We start from the raw sequence: 23,120 nt of genomic DNA, 5'->3' as shown, positions 1-23,120 counted from the left end.
TTCGCAAATTATGCAATTAACCCATTTTCAGCGGAATGGGGGGGGGGGGGGGGGGCCGCATGAAAGGTAACTCCTGGCAGGGCAACAATCGAGGCGGCGGCTGCCAAGGCAAATGAAGTGTGCCAGTGTGTGTGTGTGTGTGCGACTCAGGGAAATGGTGCGCCTTTTTAACCTTAAACAGCCGCAGGCTGGCAAATCTTTTTCATAAATTCGCACGTCGGTTTTGGCCAAGGCCCACGGACCAGGAACAGAAGCAGAACCAGGACGACGACGCCTGCGTCTGTCGACCACAAAAAAACATTACAACTTGCCAAGGAAAAACCAAAGCCGAATCCTGAAATACACTCGAAAATTCGATCTGGCAGTTGTTGGGCTTTTTAGGATTATCTTTTCAATACATTTCTCTGAAACGAGTTTTTGTTAGAAAAAGAGAAATGAACATCTGCCTCAAAATCGTCATACCCCCCCTCTAAAAGGGTATAATGACAAGGATAAGTATGTATACATGGTGGGTAAAAAGAGGCCCTGGGATAAGGGTAAGGCTTGAATCTCGGTTAAATTCAAACAGACGCTGCAATTAAGCATAATGTCCTTGCAGGGATAACGTTAAGTGGCGCGTTAAATTACATTAATCATTGAAGGGATTTTAACATGCAACGATGAAGCGAAGGCTGCTGCACCTGAAGGTCCTTTCCACCAGCCTCCACCATCCCACCATCCAATACTTTTTCTCAGCTTTTTCCATTTTTCGGGGAGGTGGAATGGCGTTCGTCCTGGCCCCAACTGTAGCTTATTTTGTGGCTTCCTTCTTGACCTTTTTTCGACGTGTTTGTTTTGCCAGTAGAAAGGAAAGGTAAGGAAAGGAAAGGAGAAATAAAGGTAATTTTTAAGAAACACAAAAGGTTTGTTGTGGTTCCAGGGTCATGGAGCAGAAATGTTACTTAACTAATGAAATTACATTTATTTTTAGTTCTTGGTCACAACAAAGAAGATTTTCTAAGCAATTGCGGGATTTGTTTTTTTTTTTTGTTAATCAATAAACGAAATGATTTTTAAGATATTTTCTGTCTGTAGAGCAGAAAATAGCTTGAGATTTTCATTGCGAAATTACAGCACACAAATAATAATGGCCAAAAACAATTCTGTATTGTCTGTGAGCCCAGACAAAAGCTCAGATTAGTTGTGTCTACATATTTGTGTATCTGAATTGTAGGTTTGGTCGGTGGAAATTCCATTTGTAAACAATTTTCCATTCAACATTCGGCATTCTTCAATGCCACAAATTGGCCCTCGAATGTAGGCGCTGCGCCAGTACTCAATTCTGCATTTCCGTACTTTTCCAATTGCTTTTCTATCACACACAAACACACTCAGAGAAGCACTCACATACATAACATAATCAAATTTCTGCAGGCAAGCAACAATTTCAGTTTCAGCCGCGCCTTCTTCACATTTTTTGTGGCCCTGATTCGGTGGCATCATAGGAGAGGAAGATGCGAGGGCGATGAGAGGGAGAGATGGCATATCACCCATCCCCAAGCTCAGTTAGGAGTCAGTGCAGCCCTTGAACTATGCAAATTTTTGATACTCTTGTAGCGCTGGCTCTGGGTCTGTTTTCGTGAGTCTGTGTCTGTTTTCATGCAAATGACTCCTACAGATGTATCAGACTATACACAAAACTCAGCTTTTTGGTGCACGAAACTATTTCATTCGGAATAGGAACTACTATACGAGTATTACTGTATGTGCACTGTTTTGTTTCCACCAACATTGCCGACGATACAATAGATCAATCTGCAAGGGTATCTAAAGCTTCGACCCCTAAAGCTATTCTTTCCTCCCTTCTGGTTTGAAATGAAGCCAGGGTCGGGCAGAACAAAACGGAGGGGGGGAAACACTGGAAGAGCGCATACCACGACGTATGATGGAAACTTTAATTGCCGCGAATCCTGCAGCTGGAATGGGTTTTTGGCGGCCCCAACTTGATAATTGATTGCTCAAAGTATGGCAAGAAACGAGTGCAAAGAGGAAAAGCCAGGGGGAAAAGCGTGTGAGGGCCTTGATCAAATGGCATAGCCGCAGCGATTTCCCTTTGCCTTTGCCGACTTATGAGTTCTGCTCGTCAAGCAGAAATTTTTCCAGCACCCAGCAGTAGAGGCAAACAAATTTCAATTAGCGGCCCCAAAGGGCTAAGGGGGGTCCACTCAGAGCCCCACTGAAAATGAAAAACCGAAAAACAAATGGGGAATTTTTTTCCAACACTTTTGCTGACATTCGCAATTTTTGAGCCGCGAAAAACATAATTTTTGGAATTATTCAAAGAGGGGCGGATTGGGGTGATGATAACAAGGGGATTACAAGGGGGAATAACAGGTCAAACTACAGAGGGAGGGTAATAGAGGGTTATGGTAAACATTGTCCAAACAAAATGGAAAATCCAAATCGTATATTGGCCAAATTAAATGCTGAAATATTTGAGAGATTTCCACTTGGAATAATAACCATAAAAATTCCACAAAAATAAATAAATATTTATGAGTCAACAAAAGTTATGCAAACAGGATTTAATTGATATCACTCGCAGTCGAGACAAATATATAACTTTTGTCTAGAAAATCGCCAATTAAAAGACAAAGAAAATGGCAGTCATAAATAGTTTAAGGCAGATCAAACTAAGGAATTTCATAAGCTGTTTTCAGACATCTCTCCGGCAATCCCAAACATACTTCTCTGACAGTTATATTATCTTACTTCATACCAATTAATTAATTTTTGCATCTCCTTTACAGAATATAATATTCTGAATAATTTATAAGCCACTCTCCATTAGGCTATGGATATTTTCCAGGGAAACTTCAAACAGAAATCTGTATTTTAGGCTTATTTCGAGGAACTTTTTTCAGTCTGTTGAATGTTGAATGCAAATGCAAAACTCCAGTTGCGCCATCAACCAAGGGGGCTTTTAAATGCAGTTTACTCGGGCCTAGTCTACCCCTAACCCTGTTTTCCAACTCCAGAATTCATATATATACAATACTTATATATATGTGAACTTCATTTGTTGTTGCTGACTTTGGCTTAGAGGAGAAAACATTTGCGGGACTCCACTTGATGATGTTGTCGTCGTCGTTGTTGACAAGGCATAAAGTGCAGCATGTTATAGGAAAAAACCAGGTGGTTCCGAGGTCCCGCAGCAGTCCAGTGTTTGCACAAACTCACATTCGCCCAGAGAACGAGACGCAGAGAAAGGAGGGAGAGTTTTTATTATGTCACACAAGTGCTTCCTATGACACACAACTTCCTGGTTGAGGTTGAGAGCTCGGCAAAAAAGAACAAATGGAAAAAAAGACAGGTAGAAAACGAGAAAAGCTTCGTGACTTCGTAGTACCGAAGCTTTAGTTACCCTTTGATGAAGGGTACCTACATGGTCTACATACAAATGGTCCATTCCATCTAATAAGACATGCAGTACATTCCCATATTCTTTCTGGACTTCGCCAACACCTGCTCCAAATCGTAAGATCCTCTTAACGGACAGGTCCTTTAAGCAGTGCGCACTTGAGCAACTGCCGAGCAATAAGACAGTCCATTATGAATGGCCCCGCATATGGACAGGCGGAGAGCCAGAGATGCTGGCAGCCCGCAAAGTTTCGGCTTCTTGCCGGTGGGGAACTGGTTCCTGATATGAATTTTTCGGTTCATTTGACAAAAGTTTGATGAAGACTTAAAGTTTTTGCTCGGTTATCTGCTGCCTGCCCTGCTGCCGCCCCCAAGCCCCTCTCCATCACACACGAGCAGTTGGAGAGCCTTCGAGCGACTGTTCAAGCCGTTACACACGCCCGACTCGAGTGACTACAAGAGTATTGATCACACTCTCTCCCCTTGCCCATTCCCCCTTCACCCTTTCCATACAATCAGCGACCACACGAAACTCGAAAATTCGAAACATTTCCCACTGCTACTTACATAATTGCAAGCCGTAGTGCCCCCCCTTCTGCCATTCCGAGGCCAGAACTGTTGCCGAATTCCCGCCGAACTTCATCGAAATTCCAATTAGCGCTTACACTCAATTACAAGGCGCAAGTCGGTTGCCTCAGACTCCGTCTCCGCCTCCGCCTCCGTCTCAGTCTCAGTCTGCCACGCCCAAATACCAACCACCAACTCCTACTCGTACTCCATCACAAGCAAATAGCAATACAAATAGAAACAAGTTGGGAATTGTCGGTGGATATTCGAACCCAGGGCTATCCTCTAGTCTGGTGATCCCTAGAGCCTGTTACATAAAATCTCACAGTTACAATATACCCCACAAGTACCGCTTAGACAGCGCCACAAAACACAGCGAAAACTCGTACTCGTACACTGAAAACTTTTCTGCGAAAATTGCCCAAGATTCGAGTGGAAAGAGTTTTTGCAAATAGAAATAGGAAATGGAAAGTTTCTGGGGTTGTAAGGGGAATGTAACTTTTGGGAGATGGAAGCCACACGAATGGGAAACCCTTTTGTTGCCTTCTCGTTAAAGGCCTTGGCAGCAATTTAAAGTCAAGCCAAATATAGAAAACGTTATTAAGTTGCGGCGAGAAGGCAAGGGGGTGGGAAGAAGGCGGCGGGGGCTAGATGAAAACTGCGGCAAATATTGACAGAGGAAAAGTGGAAGGGCTGGATCCCGGCTGCGGCCCGGCCCCAAATCCGCCGCAGGATATTGAAATTCATGTGTAATTATAAGTACAAACATGCCCATCCACTGCAGGGTAGACACACAATAGCCGGGCTGCAATCCTTTCAGCCTCGTCCTCATCCTCGTCAGTGGCTTCCCCTTATCCTTTTGTAATTGTTGCTCCGCCTGCCACACACAATATGAAACAATTCTAGCAGCAAATGTGACGCTCACAGCAGCCACAGTCATACGTATGTACAGATTCATCAGCCAATGGGGAAATTAAGCGAAAAGTCTGTGGATCCAGCACCAGGTCCTTGGAAGGCATCCATCCACCCAAAACCTTCATATGATTTCATCAACGTAATACGATAAATTTCATAATGAAACGATGCGTAATTGCCACAAGCCAGCCTCCGTTCGGGCTCCTCTCTCTCTGACTTGGATAAGTACATACAGGGATATCTATATCTGCATATGTACATGTGTGTACATACATTTGTATGTGTGGTATGTGTATGTAAGTTGGGTAAATGTGTGGGCGGGTTGATTTCACAAGTTCTGGCTTATTTAAAGAGGCTTTCAGGCCTCTTACGATTTGCTTAAAGTTCAAGATATGCATTAAGTAAAAACCAAAGTTTAAATAGAGCTGCAAATGGAAACATTCTTTAACCAATTGGCTGGGAAACTTTGTAGGCATATTTTTCAGCACACTCGTACTGATTGCCATCATGGGATAACATTCCATAGCCATTTCATACTTAAAAATATGTTTTCTTTACACTCTTTCAACGTCTTGTGTATCTATCCATCTGTGTCCTTCAAGGCTAACAATCCAGCTATCAATTCATCTATCTATCTATCAATCGTTCATCCACTTACATCTGCAATCACTAAATCAACGAACTGATTGCCCCCCCCACATCGTTTATCACCTATTCCGCACTTTTCCCTCCAATCAATTCAAATTTCATGCAGTTTGCCCTTCCCCTTCTTTGCAAAAAACAAAAGCGGCCCATAAAAAAAAAAACATTGCCGCAATTGAAAATGTATGACACCTCAAGCACATTGAATGCATTTGCATTGAATGCACGAAATGCACAATTTCTTTTTAATATTTTTAAAAACCATCTATGTGAAAAAATGTGCAGCAGCACAGCCCCAAACCCCTCAATCCCGCCACTTTTGCCACCAGCTGCCTCAAACAATTTCCCTTTTCCAGCTTTTCATTTTTGCCTTTCAGTGTGTCACATTTTTTATGCGTGCGAGTGAAATTTGTTTTCATTTCATTTAAAACAGAAATATTTACCCTCTTTTTTTTGATCTGACCTTTTTTTGCCATGTGTGCTTCCTGCCTCCCGTAATTGTTTTATGTTCCCCTCATCTACTGATGGAGAGAGAGAGACAGCGAGAGTGGAGATACCAGAGAGGCGACAAATTCAAATGCAATAAATTTTTATTAATTTCTTTGTGTGCTCATGGATTGTGTTCATGTGAGCGCTTTGTTTGCCCTGTGATTTTGAGCAATTTGTTAAAACAAATATTTATATAAATTTGTATCTATGGCAGTGTGCTTGCAAAATACCCAATAATCGGCCACATTCGAGGGTATATTGTGTCCGTGTTTTGTCTAGCTTTCTACTATTTTACTGTCACAATCTCCCGACTCGCACAACAAGAAAAAATTCCCTACAATATAGAAATTTGGCAAAATATTGCCAAAAGTTAGGATTGGAGTCCTTTGTTCTGCCGCTTGCGATGGAAGGAAAACTCCTGTCTGGAGTGCTTAATGGCCTGCTCTGTGGCACCGGAGCGTATGGCTGTTACAAGATGGATCCCCTGGTGCAGCCCTTTGGCTACATATCCTGCATGATGGCCTACACCCATGGGACTCTTGGGCTGATTGTTTCGCTGCGCAAGGCCGGGAACTACCACTGCCCCCACATGTGCCTCACGCGTACCCTCATGGAGGTCGGCCAGGTGACGCTGATCAACACAGAGCTGTACAATTCTTCGACGGGCATCTGCAGAGCCCTTGCCTTCGGTCTCTCCCTGGGGGCCATCGGATTTCTCGCGGCCAAGATGCCCCATGTGGTGTTCTGGCGCACTGTGATTGGTTTCTGCAACATCTACTCGCTCACCCAGCGGTCCCAGGCCGAGCGTAGAAGCGTCTTTATGCTACTAGCTCTTCTGAACTTGGCGGCCTACGATGGGGTGGACTTTATAAAGCGGAACTTTCGCCGACGCTACGGCGAGAGTATTTCCAAAGTCTGCTACATTGGCATCACACTTTTGGCCGTACGAATCTTTGTGGCAAAAAACTAGGGCAGTAGCAGATTACTCTTCATTATGGCCATATTTTTGCAACCAATTTCTTACACTTATATGTATCTACAAGTTCCCCTTTAAAGGGTGTCTTTTGGTCGTAATGTAGGCGACTTATTTGCTTATGTTATTATACAGAACAGAGAAGAGCAGCATACTCGTACCACGTTTGTTTTGATTTATTTGTACGTACGGATCGCAATGATTTATGGAATTCCGTGTGGACAAGTTGGTCTGGAATATAGCAGAAAATATGCTGAAATAATAATCTTTGTAGGGGGCTGGGTGCTGGAGTTGACGCTATGCTCTTTGACAAATTCAATTACTTGAAACCCTCCATTGTCTCATGGAGAGCGGCTGATAACTGTATATCATCTGGTTAAGGCCCTTTTGGTGGTCGACTGGGGGCCAAGTGGTGCTGGAAAAAGCTTTACGAAAACACTCACAACTTTGCCATACAGTAATTTCCTGTCAAACTTTGTGCATTGTAATTGAGTGTAAAGGCAAAACTTTGCCTACTCCTCAAGGGGTACTTTCGGGGATGCGGAGCACCATCTGAACTTGGCTGCTGTATCTTCACTCTGTTCCCCAAAGCCAAAGCCGCAATTGAGGAAGCTACTCACAAAAAAAAAGTACACAAAAATATGGAAAAAACTTCCATAAACTGTAGACAACGCCATGGAGATAGAGGGCTGCACACATATGATGCGGTTGCCGCTTCAATTTCTGAGGCTTCTGTTTTCTCGTTAAACAAGAAATAAAGAAAAACCAAAATATGGTTAGACTTTTAACTTGTTTATTTCGCGGAGACTCCCGCACACACACCCGGAGAAGCACTTGAAATAAGTTTTTTAATTTAATTTTCGTGAATATTTCTTTGCCACGTATCAGGAAATCTTTTAAAGGTCTTTCGAAATATTCGTAATTACAAAGTGGGGAAAACCACCCCTAATTGGTGGGGTGTGTTCGGTTGGATTTGTTTCATGAACTTTGAATATGAAATGTGATTCAAGTAATTGATGGCCTTGCTTCCTGATTGATGGTATTGATGCAAATAATTAGAGTGTTTAATGAAACTGAAACGAAGGACAGAGCAAGTGAATGCAATCGTAAAGCACTTCCCAAATGAACAGAATTTAATAGGAGCATTCAAAACCCAATCATCGTTGCTCATACGCCCCATTGTCCCGTCCGCAAATTAAACGCTACACATTAATCGGCTGTGGCTGCTGGTGCGGCAGTCGTCTGGCAGCAAGGAGTGCTATATAAATATTAATAACGTTTCAAATGCCAGGCCTAACTATAGCACTTACTCAGGCCACACGCCATACACGGCGCACACATCCACGCACACACATCGGTGGAGGGCCCTTCCGCCCCATGAGAGCATGTCAAACACATCAAAGATGGCAGACACTGGGGGGCTGGGCTGTACATTTTACAATTGCTACAAATTGCATTCGCTCCGCTTTGTGGAGCATTCCCCTCACGAGTGGAGTGGCGTGGAGTGGAGGAGATGGTTTTGGAGAGGTATTATACACCGAAACATCAGCCTAAACAACATTACAACATGCATCATCAACGTAATCAACAACAAGCGCGACAAAACACGACAGCGACAGCCATGTGGAGGAGGCAGACGATGATGATGATGATGATGATGATGATGATGAGGCTCTCTTCTACATGTCGTGTCATTCAACCGATATCGCTTGATCTATAGCGATGGCGGGGAGGTGGCTAATGTGGTATGGTTCCACCTAGTTCGTGAGCAAATTTAGTCATGTGCGTGCCTCAGCCAACTTCATCATCCGACCGACAGCGACCTACTGTTCCTTCTTTCTTTGTTTGTGTTTATCTGCGTATTAAATTGCAAGCTCGTGTCATTCCCGGTATTTGTTCTACTCCTCCATTGTACGAGTGCTTCCATCCCTGCCACATCCCCCCCTCTATTTGTGCCTGCCTTTTCCATGGCTTTGTCATTTTTCTGCCATTATTTTTATCTGCACGTGAGTCTGTCGAGTCCGTTTCAGTGGTGCCTGTGCCTGTGCCTGAGCCAGAGCCAGAGCCTTGGCTCTTCTCTTGTTTTTCCACCAGTCTTAAATTGTCGGCTATAAGTTTTATTATCTCTGAGAAACACACAAAAGATAGCCGTAAAAATAGTCCATCTATCCGAGCTACGGCGATGCCTGTGAAGTTCCCTGTTGCCAGAGAGAGAGCTGCCTTATAAATGAGTTAAACTTGCGAGAAAATTAGATGCATTCATCTCAATGAATCATTGTTATCGGTGCCAATTAATCGGCAGTTTATCGCTTGGATTGATGGCCACAAATATTTTATATTTAAGATTAAAGTAGTCAACTAAGTCAGGAATGTTAAATAATCTCAGTTGGAGTCTTTCTCCAGCCATCACTTATTTTTTGTAACTTTTATCTTTGAGATTTGTTAAAAAATAAGATTTTCTTTTGACTTGATTCCCATACAAAATCCTTCGTTCTGCTACCTTTAAATACCAATAAATTGATTTCACAAAGCTCTTATAATTCCCCTTGAGATTATCCAAATTTTTGGGAGCTTGAAACCTGTGTATGGACCTAAGTTTTAGACCTCTTAATCGTTTTCTGTAAATATTCGCCTCAACATTCCGGCTAATCCACTCCACTTTCACTCGTCCTGAAGACATCTCAATCCAGAAGGACTCCCTGCCATCGCAAGCTGTCTGCACCATGTTCCTGGGGTCCTAGGGTGATCCTGGGGCAAGTTTTGCTGCTTGGTGTCGTCTGTGAAATGTGGCCGAACACCCGTGCAGGATGTGCCACCATCAGACAAAAATAGACAGAAGTATGTCGCGTTGAGTGTGTGTGCCACTGTCTTGATTGTCTGCTGCCATTCGGACTCGAGGCCTACAAAATGTGTTGCCCTTTCAGGGGGAGTCATGCACGCCCTGCATGACAATTTTTCGGGGGGCTCCCACGGGCACACACACACACACACAGACACAGACACTCACTCCCAAAAGTAAATTTCATGCAATTTGTTATGTTTTACGAGTGTGTGCGACGTTGAATGGGGGAACAGGGAAACAGGGGGGACTATGATGTTACGCCTGGGAATCTCAAAATGACAGACTTCAATTTATACAATTTATTTTATTAAGTCAAACGTTTGTCTCTGTCCCCGTCACGCTCCCACTTTAGCTCTGGCCTGGCCCCCCTTTGGCACTGTCTCTTTCTCTGTCCCCCCATTTGGTTCTGTCTCTTTCTCTGTCCCCCCATTTGGTTCTGTCTCTTTCTCTGGCCCCCATTTCGTTCTGTCTCTCTCTCTGTCCCCCATTTGGCTTTTTTCTGCCTCTCTTTCACTCTTTTTTTCTGTGTGTGCGTGCGTTTTATTAACAAATTGATGAAACAATTTCCGCAGCGTTTAATATACGAGCCAATTCGTACGCGTATTTCGCTTTTTCCGCTTTGCCCATCAACTTTTTTTGATTTCCGTTCTGGAAAATCCAATTGGGCAACCGAAGGAAATAGGGTAGCAGCTATAGCAGGTAATCTGATAGATTTTAGAGGGCAAACTTGGCGATGAATTTGTATCTTTCCAATAAATACTTCAGAATAGGTATCGAATGGTGGGAAACTGAGACAACTTAGAGGAAAGTTCTATTGCTAATCATATAGATCCCATATTTTATTTCCCTTATGAGATAAGACTTCATCAATTTCTGTACTAAAAGATAAGCCTTGAAAGAACGTTTCTAAAATATAGTATAGGAATGGAATTCGGGAGGTTTTTCTCCTGAAATTCCCAAATCATATACACCCCTCATCACTGACAATATACAGGGTACATGTACAGACCGTTTGACATTCCATCTCTCTTTATGGGCACGTTGAATTTACGTTTTTAATGCACACACTCATAAAAATCAACGAAATTGGTAAATTTCAATTGCGTCTGGAAGAGGACCTGCACCAGAATTACAGAGTACAAGGCGAATGGAAGAGCAAAGGACCAAAATCATTGGGCAAGTCATGATGGCCACCTAAGCGGCCATATAAATCTCAATTTATGTTGGCTATTTAGAAATTTTTGGCACGCAGCAACCATTTCGGCTTAGGTCCGGAACTGAGGCTGGGGCTAGCATCTCTATACTGTAGGCCTCAAAATTATTGAATCTAATTAACTTAAATGAAATGAATGAAGAGATGTGATGGGGCAGCAATAAGAGCAGGATCAGGAGCATAAATAGGAGCAGTAATGGCAGCACGGACAGGGACACGAGCCAAGGACTCGTTTAATTTATGGATGTGTATATAAATTCATTTGAAGCGCTTTAATTGATGCCAAATGGGAAAACGGTTTCGTGCCTGACCAACATCTCTCTCTCTCCCCCTCTCTCTCTCTCTCTACCCCGAGGAGAGTGGGCGAGCTATAAGCCATTGTGGGTTGAAGGTCAACAGATTGATTGGAGGGATTAGGGTATACGACTGCCAGCAGCAAGATGCGGTTTTTGCTCCCGGCTCCTGCTGGCCTCTGCTTATTGAAAATTGCGTCTAACTCGTACTTTCTGTTGGCCCCCAAAATTGATGGGATAACAAAATTTCACAGATACCTTGTCATTAATCACTGGCAATGGGTCTGGGCAGGAGACGCCTGAGTGTGGTGAAGGATTGTGTGGAGAAGGCTTTAATGTTTACAGAGGGATTTGGGTGCGTAGTCTCATAACAAAGGAGGCATTCGCTATCAGTACTTGTATGAATTACAGATTAAAGGAGCTTGTACAAGTATCATGTTTTCTTGGGTGTAAACGTTCCTGGGTGGAACTGGGTGGAAGTCTACAGGTGCCCCAAGATAAATATTCGCACTCTTACACTTCATTCATACTGTTTTCTTCGGTGTTTAAACTCTGATTCGTGGCTATTTGGCCTCCACTAGCAGCAAATGAACTTCTGATGAACTTGTCAAGCCTGGACTCTCTGCAAACTCTGAACTGAACCTTTGTCCTTTTCGACACTGGACTGCTGAAACCCTTCTCATTTCGACGCTGTACCGACAAGCTGGATATGAAGGGCGGCGCTCTGCTCTTGGCATATTCGATATGCAATGAACAAATTCGTAAAAATTCGCCTCAGGTAGGGGTCTCTTCTTGCCCCTCATGCTGATGAGGCTACCCCCCGAATGCCGACATCGAATCAATATCGAGATACTGCAAAACTGATCCCTTCAGCGGGACAGAGAACCAGGAACCGGAACACGTACCCCTTAGGCATGCAGATGGCATAGACCCTGCCTTCATTTAACTAATGCAGGACAGAAAAAAAAATCCCCAAGTCACAGACAGAATCGGAGATTTCGCCCTCTAGTTGTCACCCACCAAAAACAGAGCCGGAAAAAATACCAAAATCATAAAATTTCCTGCCAAAAAAAAAAAAGACGAAACTGAAGAAATCCGCAAGAATCAGCATAAAAAGTGTAAAAGGTCGCCGGTCGCCGCACAAATATGGCCCTCGGGTCTGGCCAAAAAAAAATCTATAAACGAGAGAGAGAGAGAGGGAAACTTTTACGCATCGAAGCACAAAGTGACCCTGGAAGCAGGCAAGACTATGAGCAAAGGACACCCAAAGGAGAGGCAGGAAAGGTCAGGGAGTTGGGGCACAGAGTAATGCCGATACACAGGCCTTTGCCCGCAGAGGAAATATTTCAGGCAATGCGAACGAGAAAACTTTTTAATGGATCTTCATGTTGATAAAATTATCACGAAACAGGAAGGAGCGAACGGTAAGAAAAACTCATGCAATGACCATGAGAATCTGAATACACTAGGAACAAATTGGAGATAAATAAAAGTACATTTCTGCCAGAGTTTTACTGGAGAGTGCTTCAATATTATGTTCCATGGATTGGAAACCGCTGCCCAACTGTTGTAAGGGCTGTTCAAGGGGAGAACTGAAGTTGGATACTCTCTACTATACTACTTCCCAGACTTCATAGTAGATATTCCCAGCCCTCTAAGGAGAGAGTATACCAGGAGGCGGCTCTGTTGGGTCTATGTTTTATTTTAGTTATCGTTTGAGTTTTGTGTTTCCCTCTGACAGATTTGCTCCACTTCTCTGTATCATCGACTCCTCCTCCTCATTCGGCATTCAATCAGTCTGTCAGTGAATCATTCACTGGGTTTGCTTTTGGGTGTTTTTTGTACGGTGCGGTGTGGGCGGGGGCTGGAGCTTTCCTCTCTCCATTTGTGTGTGAAATTTGAGTAGGCAATTTTAATAATTTAAGTAAATGATCCATCACCGTTACAGTTAATCTATCAACGACAGGCGACCGAGTGCGAGTCCATTGGGAGGAGGGGAGGATCCCATCTTCTGGATTTTCCTTTCTAACAAATTGTCTTGTTAAAAGTTTTTGGTCGGGTCCCCCTCCGCACACAAAAATAAAGGAATAAGATAAAAAGTGACTGGAAAAATGTTGAGAAATGTTTTTGCTCTGATAAGAAAGAATTTGCTGGCTATTAGTATTTAAAGCGTCAGGTCATTTATATTCATTTGAATGTGGGGGGAATCGGATGAGGAGAGCGGAGGCTGCAAGTGTTGATGGATAATCTGAATGTCCTTGAAGTGGACAAGGCACACAAAAAGCCATCAAGCCATTCAGCTTGAAAGAGAAGTCTCTTTAAGATTTATCCGAATGAAAGCCGTTGTTGAAGAATAATTGAGGATTGGCCTTGAATGGTGTCAGCATTCTTTGATTGATGTATTTTTAAGTCTGTACTGAAAAAGATATACCCAAAAGATAGAACGTAAGCAGTAGACCTTTTAGAGGTCATTCGGTTATAGTTCAATACTTGTCCATATGTATTATTCAAAGCCAGTTCATCGCACACTCCATGGATCCGTATTAATTTAATATGTCAACAGATTTCCATCTCTATTTTATCGAATCGAACCGACGCTGGAGTAGTCAGACCCTGCTCAACCAATTCCATGTTTTGATGGGCAAATGAAAGTTTCACTTCCCTTTTTCTTGATTTTTCTTTTGGGGGACTTCCCTTTCAAATTTTATGCAAATTCTGTTGTTGTATTTTACGAGCTTTCTGGGGTTCGTCGTCAAGTGGTAAATCACTTATTTGAATAAGTCAATTTCATTTCATTCCCTTTACGACGAACCGAACCCCCTTCGAGTGGGGTTCCACATTAAACATCAATCCTTATAGAGGGATCCTGCACCGAACCCAGCTGAAAAATAGTTCAAGCAGCTTTGGCGAGGAAAATTCTATTAAAATATTTATGCAAATACAAAGAGGAAGCAATCTACAAGGCAGCAGCCATGGAAAGCTCTCGATCTGCCCTATCTATGGATCCCCTCCTCCTCCCCTCTGCTCTTGCTCTGGTGCGTGTATGCATGAAAAATGTTGAACAAACGATTTTCATAATCGATTTTCATGTCGGCCCCGGCAGGGCCCTCAATGGCTGTTGACAACACACAGTAGGAGGAGTGGCAGGAGTAGGTGGTGGCAGGATGGGGATATGGGGATGTGGGGGCATACGCTTGTCAACCTTTATCAAAAAAGGGATGTACCAGCGTCAGATGAAGCAGCCACTGAGCGGGGAAGGCCACAAAGAGAGAACGAAAGCCGAGACAAATGCGATGTGCGTCTGCTGACAATATATCAACATGTGGGCAGAGTCCCCTCTGAATCGGAGCAAATACATACATATATGCAAAGGACCAGCGACATTCACCATTTTTCCAGCTTGACTTTGGCTCCTCCACCAGCTCTTCCGGGTCCTTCACAGGTTAGTCGCACAGGCAGCGAAGGCAGCAAAGCGCATCTAATCGATTCGGAGCAGGAGGATGTCGGCGCTCTGTCTAGGACTCGGGCCACTATAGATTGTTCTTTTCTGTTGTTGTTGCTGCTGTCCTCGACTGCAGGCTTGTAGCCCCATTGAGTGGGTGTATCGCATGTGACAATAGTTGTGTGAACTTTACAGGACGAAGATTAAGGACTCAAGGAGTACCAGCAGCAGCAGCACCACCACCAGGAGGTGGAGCCCAAGCCGGCTTAACAAGTGAGTGCCACCAGTTGGACCTTTCGTCTGCTGCTTGCCCGAGTGTTTAAATCAAGGGTCTGAGTCCTGATGTCCTGTCGATGTGGACCAAAAGCCACAGACTGAGTGATGGTTCTTAACCTTTTCTTCGTTAGAGTGTTACTTAAAGCTGCAAAACATACTTTATCGGAGTTTTTTCGGGGAAAGTGCTTTCTGGTTTTTTAGTACATTCGTAAGAGCATATTTCATCGGAGGTCAAGCCACCGATGGAGTAATATGAAGCCTGTCGGCCCTGCCTTCTGCTTCTCCTTGTTTTTCTTCGACGGCTTTCCCTGGCCAACACTAATTACCGAAAGCTGAGGCCTAAGCTTCCCTTTTTATCTTCGACAGGCAGCCAGAACAGATTGAGGAACAAAAGACGAGTAGCAGGAGGCAATGATGGCCGTCTCTACAGAATGTATTACATAATAGAACGCTGATAAATTAAACAGATTTATTATACGCCTTCTCGCCTGTCGCCTTCGGCGATTTCCCAACCACCTAACTCCTCCCATAATCCTGCGCGATTTGAGCTTAAGAAACAGTGGCCACCACCTCCCAAGACGAAATGGAATGGGGAATGGGGGACGTCTTCCTTGTTCAGCTCCAGAGCACATGCTGCGCGGTGGCCATATTGACTGGTGGTTTTAGTGGTTCCAAATGGGTGGCGGGGCTCGAATGGCTTTCGGCGGGGGCGGCTGCCTGCAGCTAAGCTGATTGCGTTCTGTCAAAATACTCGCTCTGATGTGCGTTCTCGGGTGTGGATCGATTTGCTCACGGAGTCCCTTTGAAGCCGTATCCGTATCATGCTTAGCTTGCGGTCGCATCCCTCTTTAAGCTTAATGAAAACGTATAATATTTCATTTAATTAAATCCTTTTTGATGTCGCTGCGAGCTGGTTTCTGTTTTTTTTTTTTTCATCGCCCAGATGCGAGAGGGAAAAGCTTCGCTTGCTTTAATTAAGTTGTGGATTCAATTAGTGGCGCGAGATGGCGATATCCTTGATGGGGGATATCCCTGCTTTTGATTAAAATTATGCAAAGCAGCATCAGAATCAGCTCTAATGAGGTGGGGAGCATCGAACGAAGGCAGAACTTCGCGGCGCTTAAAAGTAGGCAACACTTTCTGTTCAAGCGGAACTGTACACTTCCTGGAGAGCAAAAGGCACACAATTTGTCACTCATAATTTGGCTTCAACTTTCCACAAATAACCACTAAACAAATACAGAGCCAAAAACAAATGAAAGTTGTGTAAATAAAAAATAAAGCAAAACAAAAAAAACAATCAAAGAAATTTTAAATGTGAAAAAATGTTGGTCACGTAACCCCTCTTTGTTTACTCAACCCACTGCCCCAGCCCCCGCCCCCGCTCCAGGCCCAGCCCACGAGCCGCAAGAACTTCTCTTTTCTGATTAAAAAGTTGAGCTCTCAAGAATATTTTTGCATTATAGGCAAAAATAAAAATGAAAAAACGAAGGAGCCTGCAAGGACTTGCACTCGCCTTTGGGGTAATTTATAAGGCAACCACACAAACAGTCGACTCTCCTCAGTTTTCCCCCACCCCACACTCTCCCGCACTCTCCCGCACTCTGGGAACCCCCCTCTACTCGACGCCGCTGCGTGCTCAAAATTTTACGCGCGTTGACTGCTAAAGTGGGCGCTGGGGAGGGGCTGGTCCTGTCGAGGCAGGACCTTCTCTTTTTTGGTCTTTGTCAGAGTCAGGGACAACGACGTCTGCGTCTTTTGCATGAGGCAGGACTCTGCGAGGCAGGGGAGGCCCCTCTGTCAACAGCCAGACTTGAATTACAAATTCAGCACAATGTCCTTTTGTCATTTATGCATTTCGCTGTATAAATTAAGCACAATGAATAGAAACGGCCGCAGGAGTTTTCTTTTTATTCTCCCTCTGGATTATAATAGAGGTGAGACGGGACAGGGAGCCTCGTGAGCACAACCTCGTGATTAATAAGCCCCGAGTGGAGGAGGACTCAAGCCAGAGATTAGAAAAGGTACCCACATAAAAGTGTCCTCTGCAGATCCTAGGCTACCTGTTGGAGGAAAGAACCTCTGAAGATTCACAAGCCAAGTTGGAATAGACTCTCCTGTGAGTCATAAGATACATTCGTGAGAAATTGATTCGTAGACTCGAGGAGCGCTTCTTGTGAATGCAAATCACTTTTTTGCCACAGAACTTTGCCATTTACTTCTCGGTTCTTTTGTTAACAAGTTTCTTTAACTGTTCCATCGGCAATTCAAAACCCACTAACCGCAATTCCTTTCTTTCTTTGTGTCTTTAATAGGTGGCAGTGGCAGTGGCGGTGGTGGCGGCGGCGGAGGCGGCGGCGCTGGTGGCGGGTCGGACATATCCAAGGATCACTGCAACAAGACGGTGGACATCTTCGAAGACATCAGCTCGCCGGAGGTCAGCAATCAGAATGTGGGTCGACCGCTGACCTGCTGGTATCGCTTCCGCACCCTCAAGGGGGCGCCGCGCGACTTTGTGCTGCGTCTGCGGTTCAAGAAATTCAAAGTGGGTCAACTGCTGAATGCGACCCACTGCGAGGGCGGATATTTACAGGTGGGTGTGGCCACCGTTCAGCCAACATTTGATTTATCATGCCCCACTGGCAATCGTGGCAATCCGGACAATCCGTCCTAATTTATGCCCTTGGCTAAACGATGACATATGGGGGTTATGGTTATCCCCAACTGAATTGAGTTCTCTTGTGCTTCGTGTCGCTGCAGATTGTTGACGGCAATGCCAAGACGGATGTCTCCAATCGCCGGGAGCCGGGCATGTTCTGCGGCGAGGCCGAGCAGCCCCAGACATTCATCAGCGAGACGAGCTATGTGAAAGTGCTATTCCACACGGACAACTTTACGGATCAGGTGAGCCCCAGCGTCTCTCTTTGAGGGAAGCTCTTCCTGCGAGAATTCCAATTACCACAAAAGAAACAGAGAAGTCTCGTCCTGGAGATGTCCCTCTGGCCCCGTTTTCAAGTCCTGCCACTTGCACTAATAAACAAAAGTCTCTGCAGCTCCTTGTGCTGTGTCCGGGGGTATTTCTGAAGCACAATATATATGTATAGGTGTATATAAATGTCTGCATATTTATATTTATCACATAATTTAGGGAAAATATTACAAGTCCTGGCTGCCTGTCTTCACTCTTTACTCTTTGCACTTCAACCTCTACACCTCGTTCTCATCTGTGCTTCCCTTCGACTCTCATCTGTCCTGCCACTCCACTCTCATCGGTCTTTCCTGTGGAATCTCATCTCTTCGCATTCTTTCCACTCGGAATTTCCATTCTTTTAATACACTTTCAGAGGATATTTAACCAGATTTCATATTAAATATGAAGATATTTCCAACAATTTTCAACAAAAGTCATCGAAAATCGTACCTGTACGATAGCTGCCACAGGATCTATTGCTCGGTGAGGGTATCCACGGTCCGCCTTCCACAGCTGGCATATCCTTACTTGTTTTCCTGCCTGTTGGCTCTCCTTTGGCTGTTGCTACGTCGTGACCCATGTTGCTCTATCTGCTCGGTTGCATCTATGCAACTCACTTTCGCACTTAGAGAAAGGGAGAAAGAATGAGAGTCACACAGAGAGAGAGAGAGAGAGAGAGTAACACACGCACACACACCCACACATACGGATACGTTTTATATATATTTTTGTATATTTTTCTTTATATTTTTTTTCTCTTTTGGTGGATGCATTATTCAGTAGCAGAATGTCTATGGCGTGGGTGGATCCCTGGATCCCTTGGCTGTTGTCTGGCCCCCGTCTGTCTGCTTGTCCTGTCCCCTGCATCCTTTTTGGCTGGATGGTTGGCTGGCGCCGTCATTCTCCTTGCAGTCACCTCACACACACACACACATACATAAGCATGCATATATCTCAGTATCTATGTGAATTCTCAGTTCAAAACTTGAATTCCATTTAGCTTTTCTCCCCTATTTCTGCTCCCTGCTTTTCGCTGCTGTGTTCCCTCGGATTTTCCTCACCATTTTTTGCTTTTTTGTCAACTGCTTTGCTGCTGTGTTTTTGATGCGGTATTTGCATTTATAAAATGAAAGATAAGTTCTTTATGTCACATAAAGAATTTCAATATTTAAAATGGAGATTTTTTGTGGCTATAAATCACATCAGAAAAATAAATGGCAACAGACGGAGGCAAGGAAGTGGTCTGGGATTACGGGATGGGAATAGGGATTACCTATAAAAATCGTCATGTTATTCTAGTAATTGAGAATACTTAGGGTATAGGAGATATGTGTACCCTATCCTCTTTCTTTCGTATTTCTAAAGCCCGACCTAATAATCGTGTCAAATACATTCCTCTAATATTTGCTTCCTGCCGAATACAAAATATTGTACACACACAAAGCACCTTCTGTCAATTTTATCACTTTCTATAGCACTTTTTCAATGGGATTTTCCCACATCTCAGCCACATGAAAAACCAATTTTCCCATCCATAATGATTCAACCTTCAAAATCACATCCGTCTATATCCATAACTCCATTCAAGCTTTACTTCTTTCATTCCTTCCCATCCAAAGCTCTTCCTTCCTTATCCTGTCCCCTGGCCCTTGCCACCAGCCCCACTCCGTGCTCTTTCTGCGTAGTCAATGCAGTCGATTGGCTTTATGCCCGAGCTTACAACAAGTTGCAGGGATGCGCAAACACAAACAAACCGACTAAAGCCTTGAATGACTGCTCCAGTGCCGTGCGCAGTAGAGACTCCTGTGGCAGGACACCCTCCAGAGTGTGTCTTATGCACACCTTAATGGAGTCATAAATATTTATGAAAACTCTCCAAGCTCGCCTGGAACTTCCAGCGAAAAGTTGTGCGGATGGTGCGCTTTGTTTTTGCCACGCAGATTTGCGCCCAGCCCGGACCCGCACGGCTCTCCAGCACCAAGATCCAACCCGACCGGAATCCCTACCGGTGCCCCTCCCCCTTCCTCCACACAGACGGGAACTTTTTTGCCACTTAGTTGGCGCGAGTGCGTCTCTCGCCAGTCGCTGGCTCCAGCGGGGATGCCTTTTCATTTGGTAATAAATAAAAATAAGCGACAGCTCTGGCAATGTAATAACACGATTTAATGAGACACAGGACGGGACAGGACAGGACAGAACCGAACAGGACTAAGGGATGCCAGAAAAATTAAAAAGCAGAAAGAAAAGTCAGACTTCGCGAAGCAATAAATACCCTTTGGAGAGGTTATCAAAGCTTTCGGTTAACACTCCACTAAAATCACGAATATATGCTTACAGTTTTAATAAAAGTTCTGCCTTAGCGTCCCTTAATGGGTATCTCCAGCTGAGTTACAAAAACAATTTCGTTTACGCATTAATATTTGCATAAATTCAATGAGAAATAAATCAAAAATAATTTCATAAAATGGCAAAAGCGACAACAGCGACAGCAAAGACCAAGAGTCATGGCGGCAACAAATCCATTTGAAATTTTAATTTATTCGAACACAAATTTGTCAGGATATTAACGGGAGGCCGGGAGTGACCAGACAGATATCCAACCTGCCACTGCTGCATCAGCATCATCATCATCGTCATACCATCGCATAAGGGATCAGGGGTCCAGGCTGCGGGCTCCATCGATGCAATACTCGCATCCAATGCATTTAAATTCCTCTCATAACGAGACTTCAGCGATGGGAAACGGAATGATGGGGACGGATTGAACGGCACTGTGATAGGGATGGGGATGGGGATGGGGAAGGGAATGGGGATGGGGATAGGGATGGGTAGCATATCCACGTGTGTAGCATCTGGATGAAACGAAACGGGCCTGCGTCTGCCATTGTTCACGTCGTTAAGTGGCGCTAACGTCATTGACGCCGGTAACGCATTTAATATTGACATGTGCATTACGCTCCTCCGTGTTTCTGCCGCAGCATCACGCTCCTCCGTCCCGCCATGAGAGACCCGCTGGAAAAATACCCCATCGGGCTTATGTGGCTGTGGCAGGGCCCGGGTGCAGGGGCATTATGATGAAGCCGACTCTTGTGGGGAGGATGTGGAAATCTCTTTTGTGGCTGTCTATTCGATAATTTTGACTTCGATCGGATAATTGAAATGAATGTTTTCAGGTATGCCCCGAGGCGTGTACAGGTTGTGGCCTGCCCTGCCCTTGGTTATTGGCAATCATTCGATTAGAGGCAATTTAGCAGAATCAATCGAATCAACGGATACATTATAGAATGTGCCAAACAGGGCTCAGAATTCTGCAATATACAATGAGATAGCTATCAGTAAAAGTATAAAGATCTGCAAAAAAAAAAACAACTTTTGACTTCCCATATGGTTATTTTCTCCATGACCTATGTACGATCTTTTCATCTGTATATTTTTGCTCTATCTTTGCCTTTTCCCTTTGACGTCGTCTGCCCCGCTGTACCGTTACTGACTTCATTTCGTGGGCCATTTGCAACTGGGTTTCCCGGGGCGAGGGCGTGCAGGGCCTGCGTCACTGCAGCAGCACGTCATTAGTGCTGATGAGGCCGCCAGGCGTTGGGTGGGGAACAACAGGGAAACAGGGGAAACAGGCAAACAGGATGGCACGAAGGCAAGGAGGCCAGCGGAAGTGGGGTGGCAGAGGGAGAAAAACTCAATGACTTCTTCGTTGTGTATGTGTGTGTGTGTGGCAGGGCGAATGACATTGCACATTTCCATGTGGCATACAGACGAGGCAAGGAGGCAGGCCGTGACGCGCTGACGGCGGTTGCAGGTGGAGGCTACTGCAGGTGGCGACTGTTACCGCGCTAGAGGTTGCATGCCCTTTGGTTTCTCCAGCGAAACACGCAATTGTCGCCACGAAGCAAGCAACACAGGAGGGGAATGGTCTGCCTGAGGCAAGCAATGAGAGAATTGACAAAATTCATCAACAACAATGGTGAACGTATGGAGGGGCATGGTGAAGCATGGCTACTAATGGCTTGCAGCTTAGCAAATAAGAGGCCCGCGCCAGGCTGCACCATGCCCCGTCCCCTGTGCGTATACGTGATTTGCTTCGATTGTCCACACACTTTGAATCCTTTCTCTCTGCTTTTCCAGACCTACTTCACATTCGATTCACGCGCGGAGCAGCAAACCGAAGTCTATTTGCGATATGGCCAGCATCCGGAGCTATATCCAAACCGTCGCGGCGAAGTGGTTCAAGGGTGAGTAAATGGCCAACAGAAAGGAACTCCTGATGAGGGGCTTTTTGCCCCTGAGGGTATTTTTGCAGGCCAATTCAGGCGTTAATTCAATTTGATTTGGGGGGTGGGCAAAAATTCTACAGAATGGATGAAAGTCAGAGAGACAAACAATGTCCTTGCCTTGTCGATATTTTATCGTATCATAATCATATGCAAAAGAAACAAGGAGTGGATTCAGTGGCAACAGAAGGTCGTATTAAATTGAATTACAGGGTCGTGGAGGGGGGGGGGGGGCATATCCTTGATGCTCCTTCGGCTCCTTCTGCACTGCGACAAACATGTAATGCGCGAGAGGAAGAGGCGCACAGTGCCTCTCGGAAGATGGCTGAAAAAGTCGGCAATTGAAGCCATGGCCCAAAGCTGCTGCCACACCGCCCTCTGCCACGAAACGCTGACAAAAATAAAACTTTGCAGACATTAAATTTTATTTGATTCTCTTTTTTTCGGATTCGTTTTTTCCGTTTTTCGTTCTGGCAGTCTAACTTTTATCTTAATAAAATAAGTTGCAAGTTTTGAGCAGAGCTTTTGGCTCTATGAAGGGCTTTAGGGGCAGAGACCCCACAGAAGGTGCAGAGGGAATATGCAAGATTTATTCCGACGATATTTGTGCATATGTAAGCAGGGGGAGGGCGGTACGCGGATGCCGAAAGTTTCGGAGTAGGCAGAATCGTTTTCCAAATGAATTGCGAACAACTGACGAAGAGATAGAAAAATCAGGGAAATCTAAAGGCAGAATTAACGAAATTTTCCATGAGTTATAAAGAGCTTTCTTGAAGCCGAAAACACTTGAAGACTGAACAATTCGAAATGCAATT

At 44.6% G+C, this 23,120-nt stretch overlaps 2 protein-coding genes across 3 annotated transcripts in view; one reads left to right on the top strand and one right to left on the bottom strand.

Annotated features, from left to right (window-relative positions):
* The window catches only part of Gr58a (Gustatory receptor 58a), a 74,386-nt gene that overhangs the window by 28,840 nt on the left and 22,426 nt on the right, over positions 1-23,120 (bottom strand). The window lies entirely within an intron of this gene.
* LOC6898850 (uncharacterized) overlaps positions 1-23,120 on the top strand; it is a 56,562-nt gene that overhangs the window by 19,241 nt on the left and 14,201 nt on the right. For both annotated transcript variants that reach the window (XM_015185026.2, XM_002138786.3), the window contains exons 3-5: positions 17,367-17,644; positions 17,812-17,955; positions 22,160-22,266. In XM_015185026.2, the coding sequence (XP_015040512.2) occupies positions 17,367-17,644; positions 17,812-17,955; positions 22,160-22,266 (529 nt within the window). The remainder of the gene's footprint in view (positions 1-17,366; positions 17,645-17,811; positions 17,956-22,159; positions 22,267-23,120) is intronic.

Source organism: Drosophila pseudoobscura, chromosome 3, assembly GCF_009870125.1.
Source record: "Drosophila pseudoobscura strain MV-25-SWS-2005 chromosome 3, UCI_Dpse_MV25, whole genome shotgun sequence".
In the NCBI taxonomy this organism is placed as follows: Eukaryota; Metazoa; Arthropoda; class Insecta; order Diptera; family Drosophilidae; genus Drosophila; species Drosophila pseudoobscura.
The sequence above is the reverse complement of the archived record's forward strand: the minus strand, read 5'-3'. Positions and strand labels throughout refer to the sequence as shown.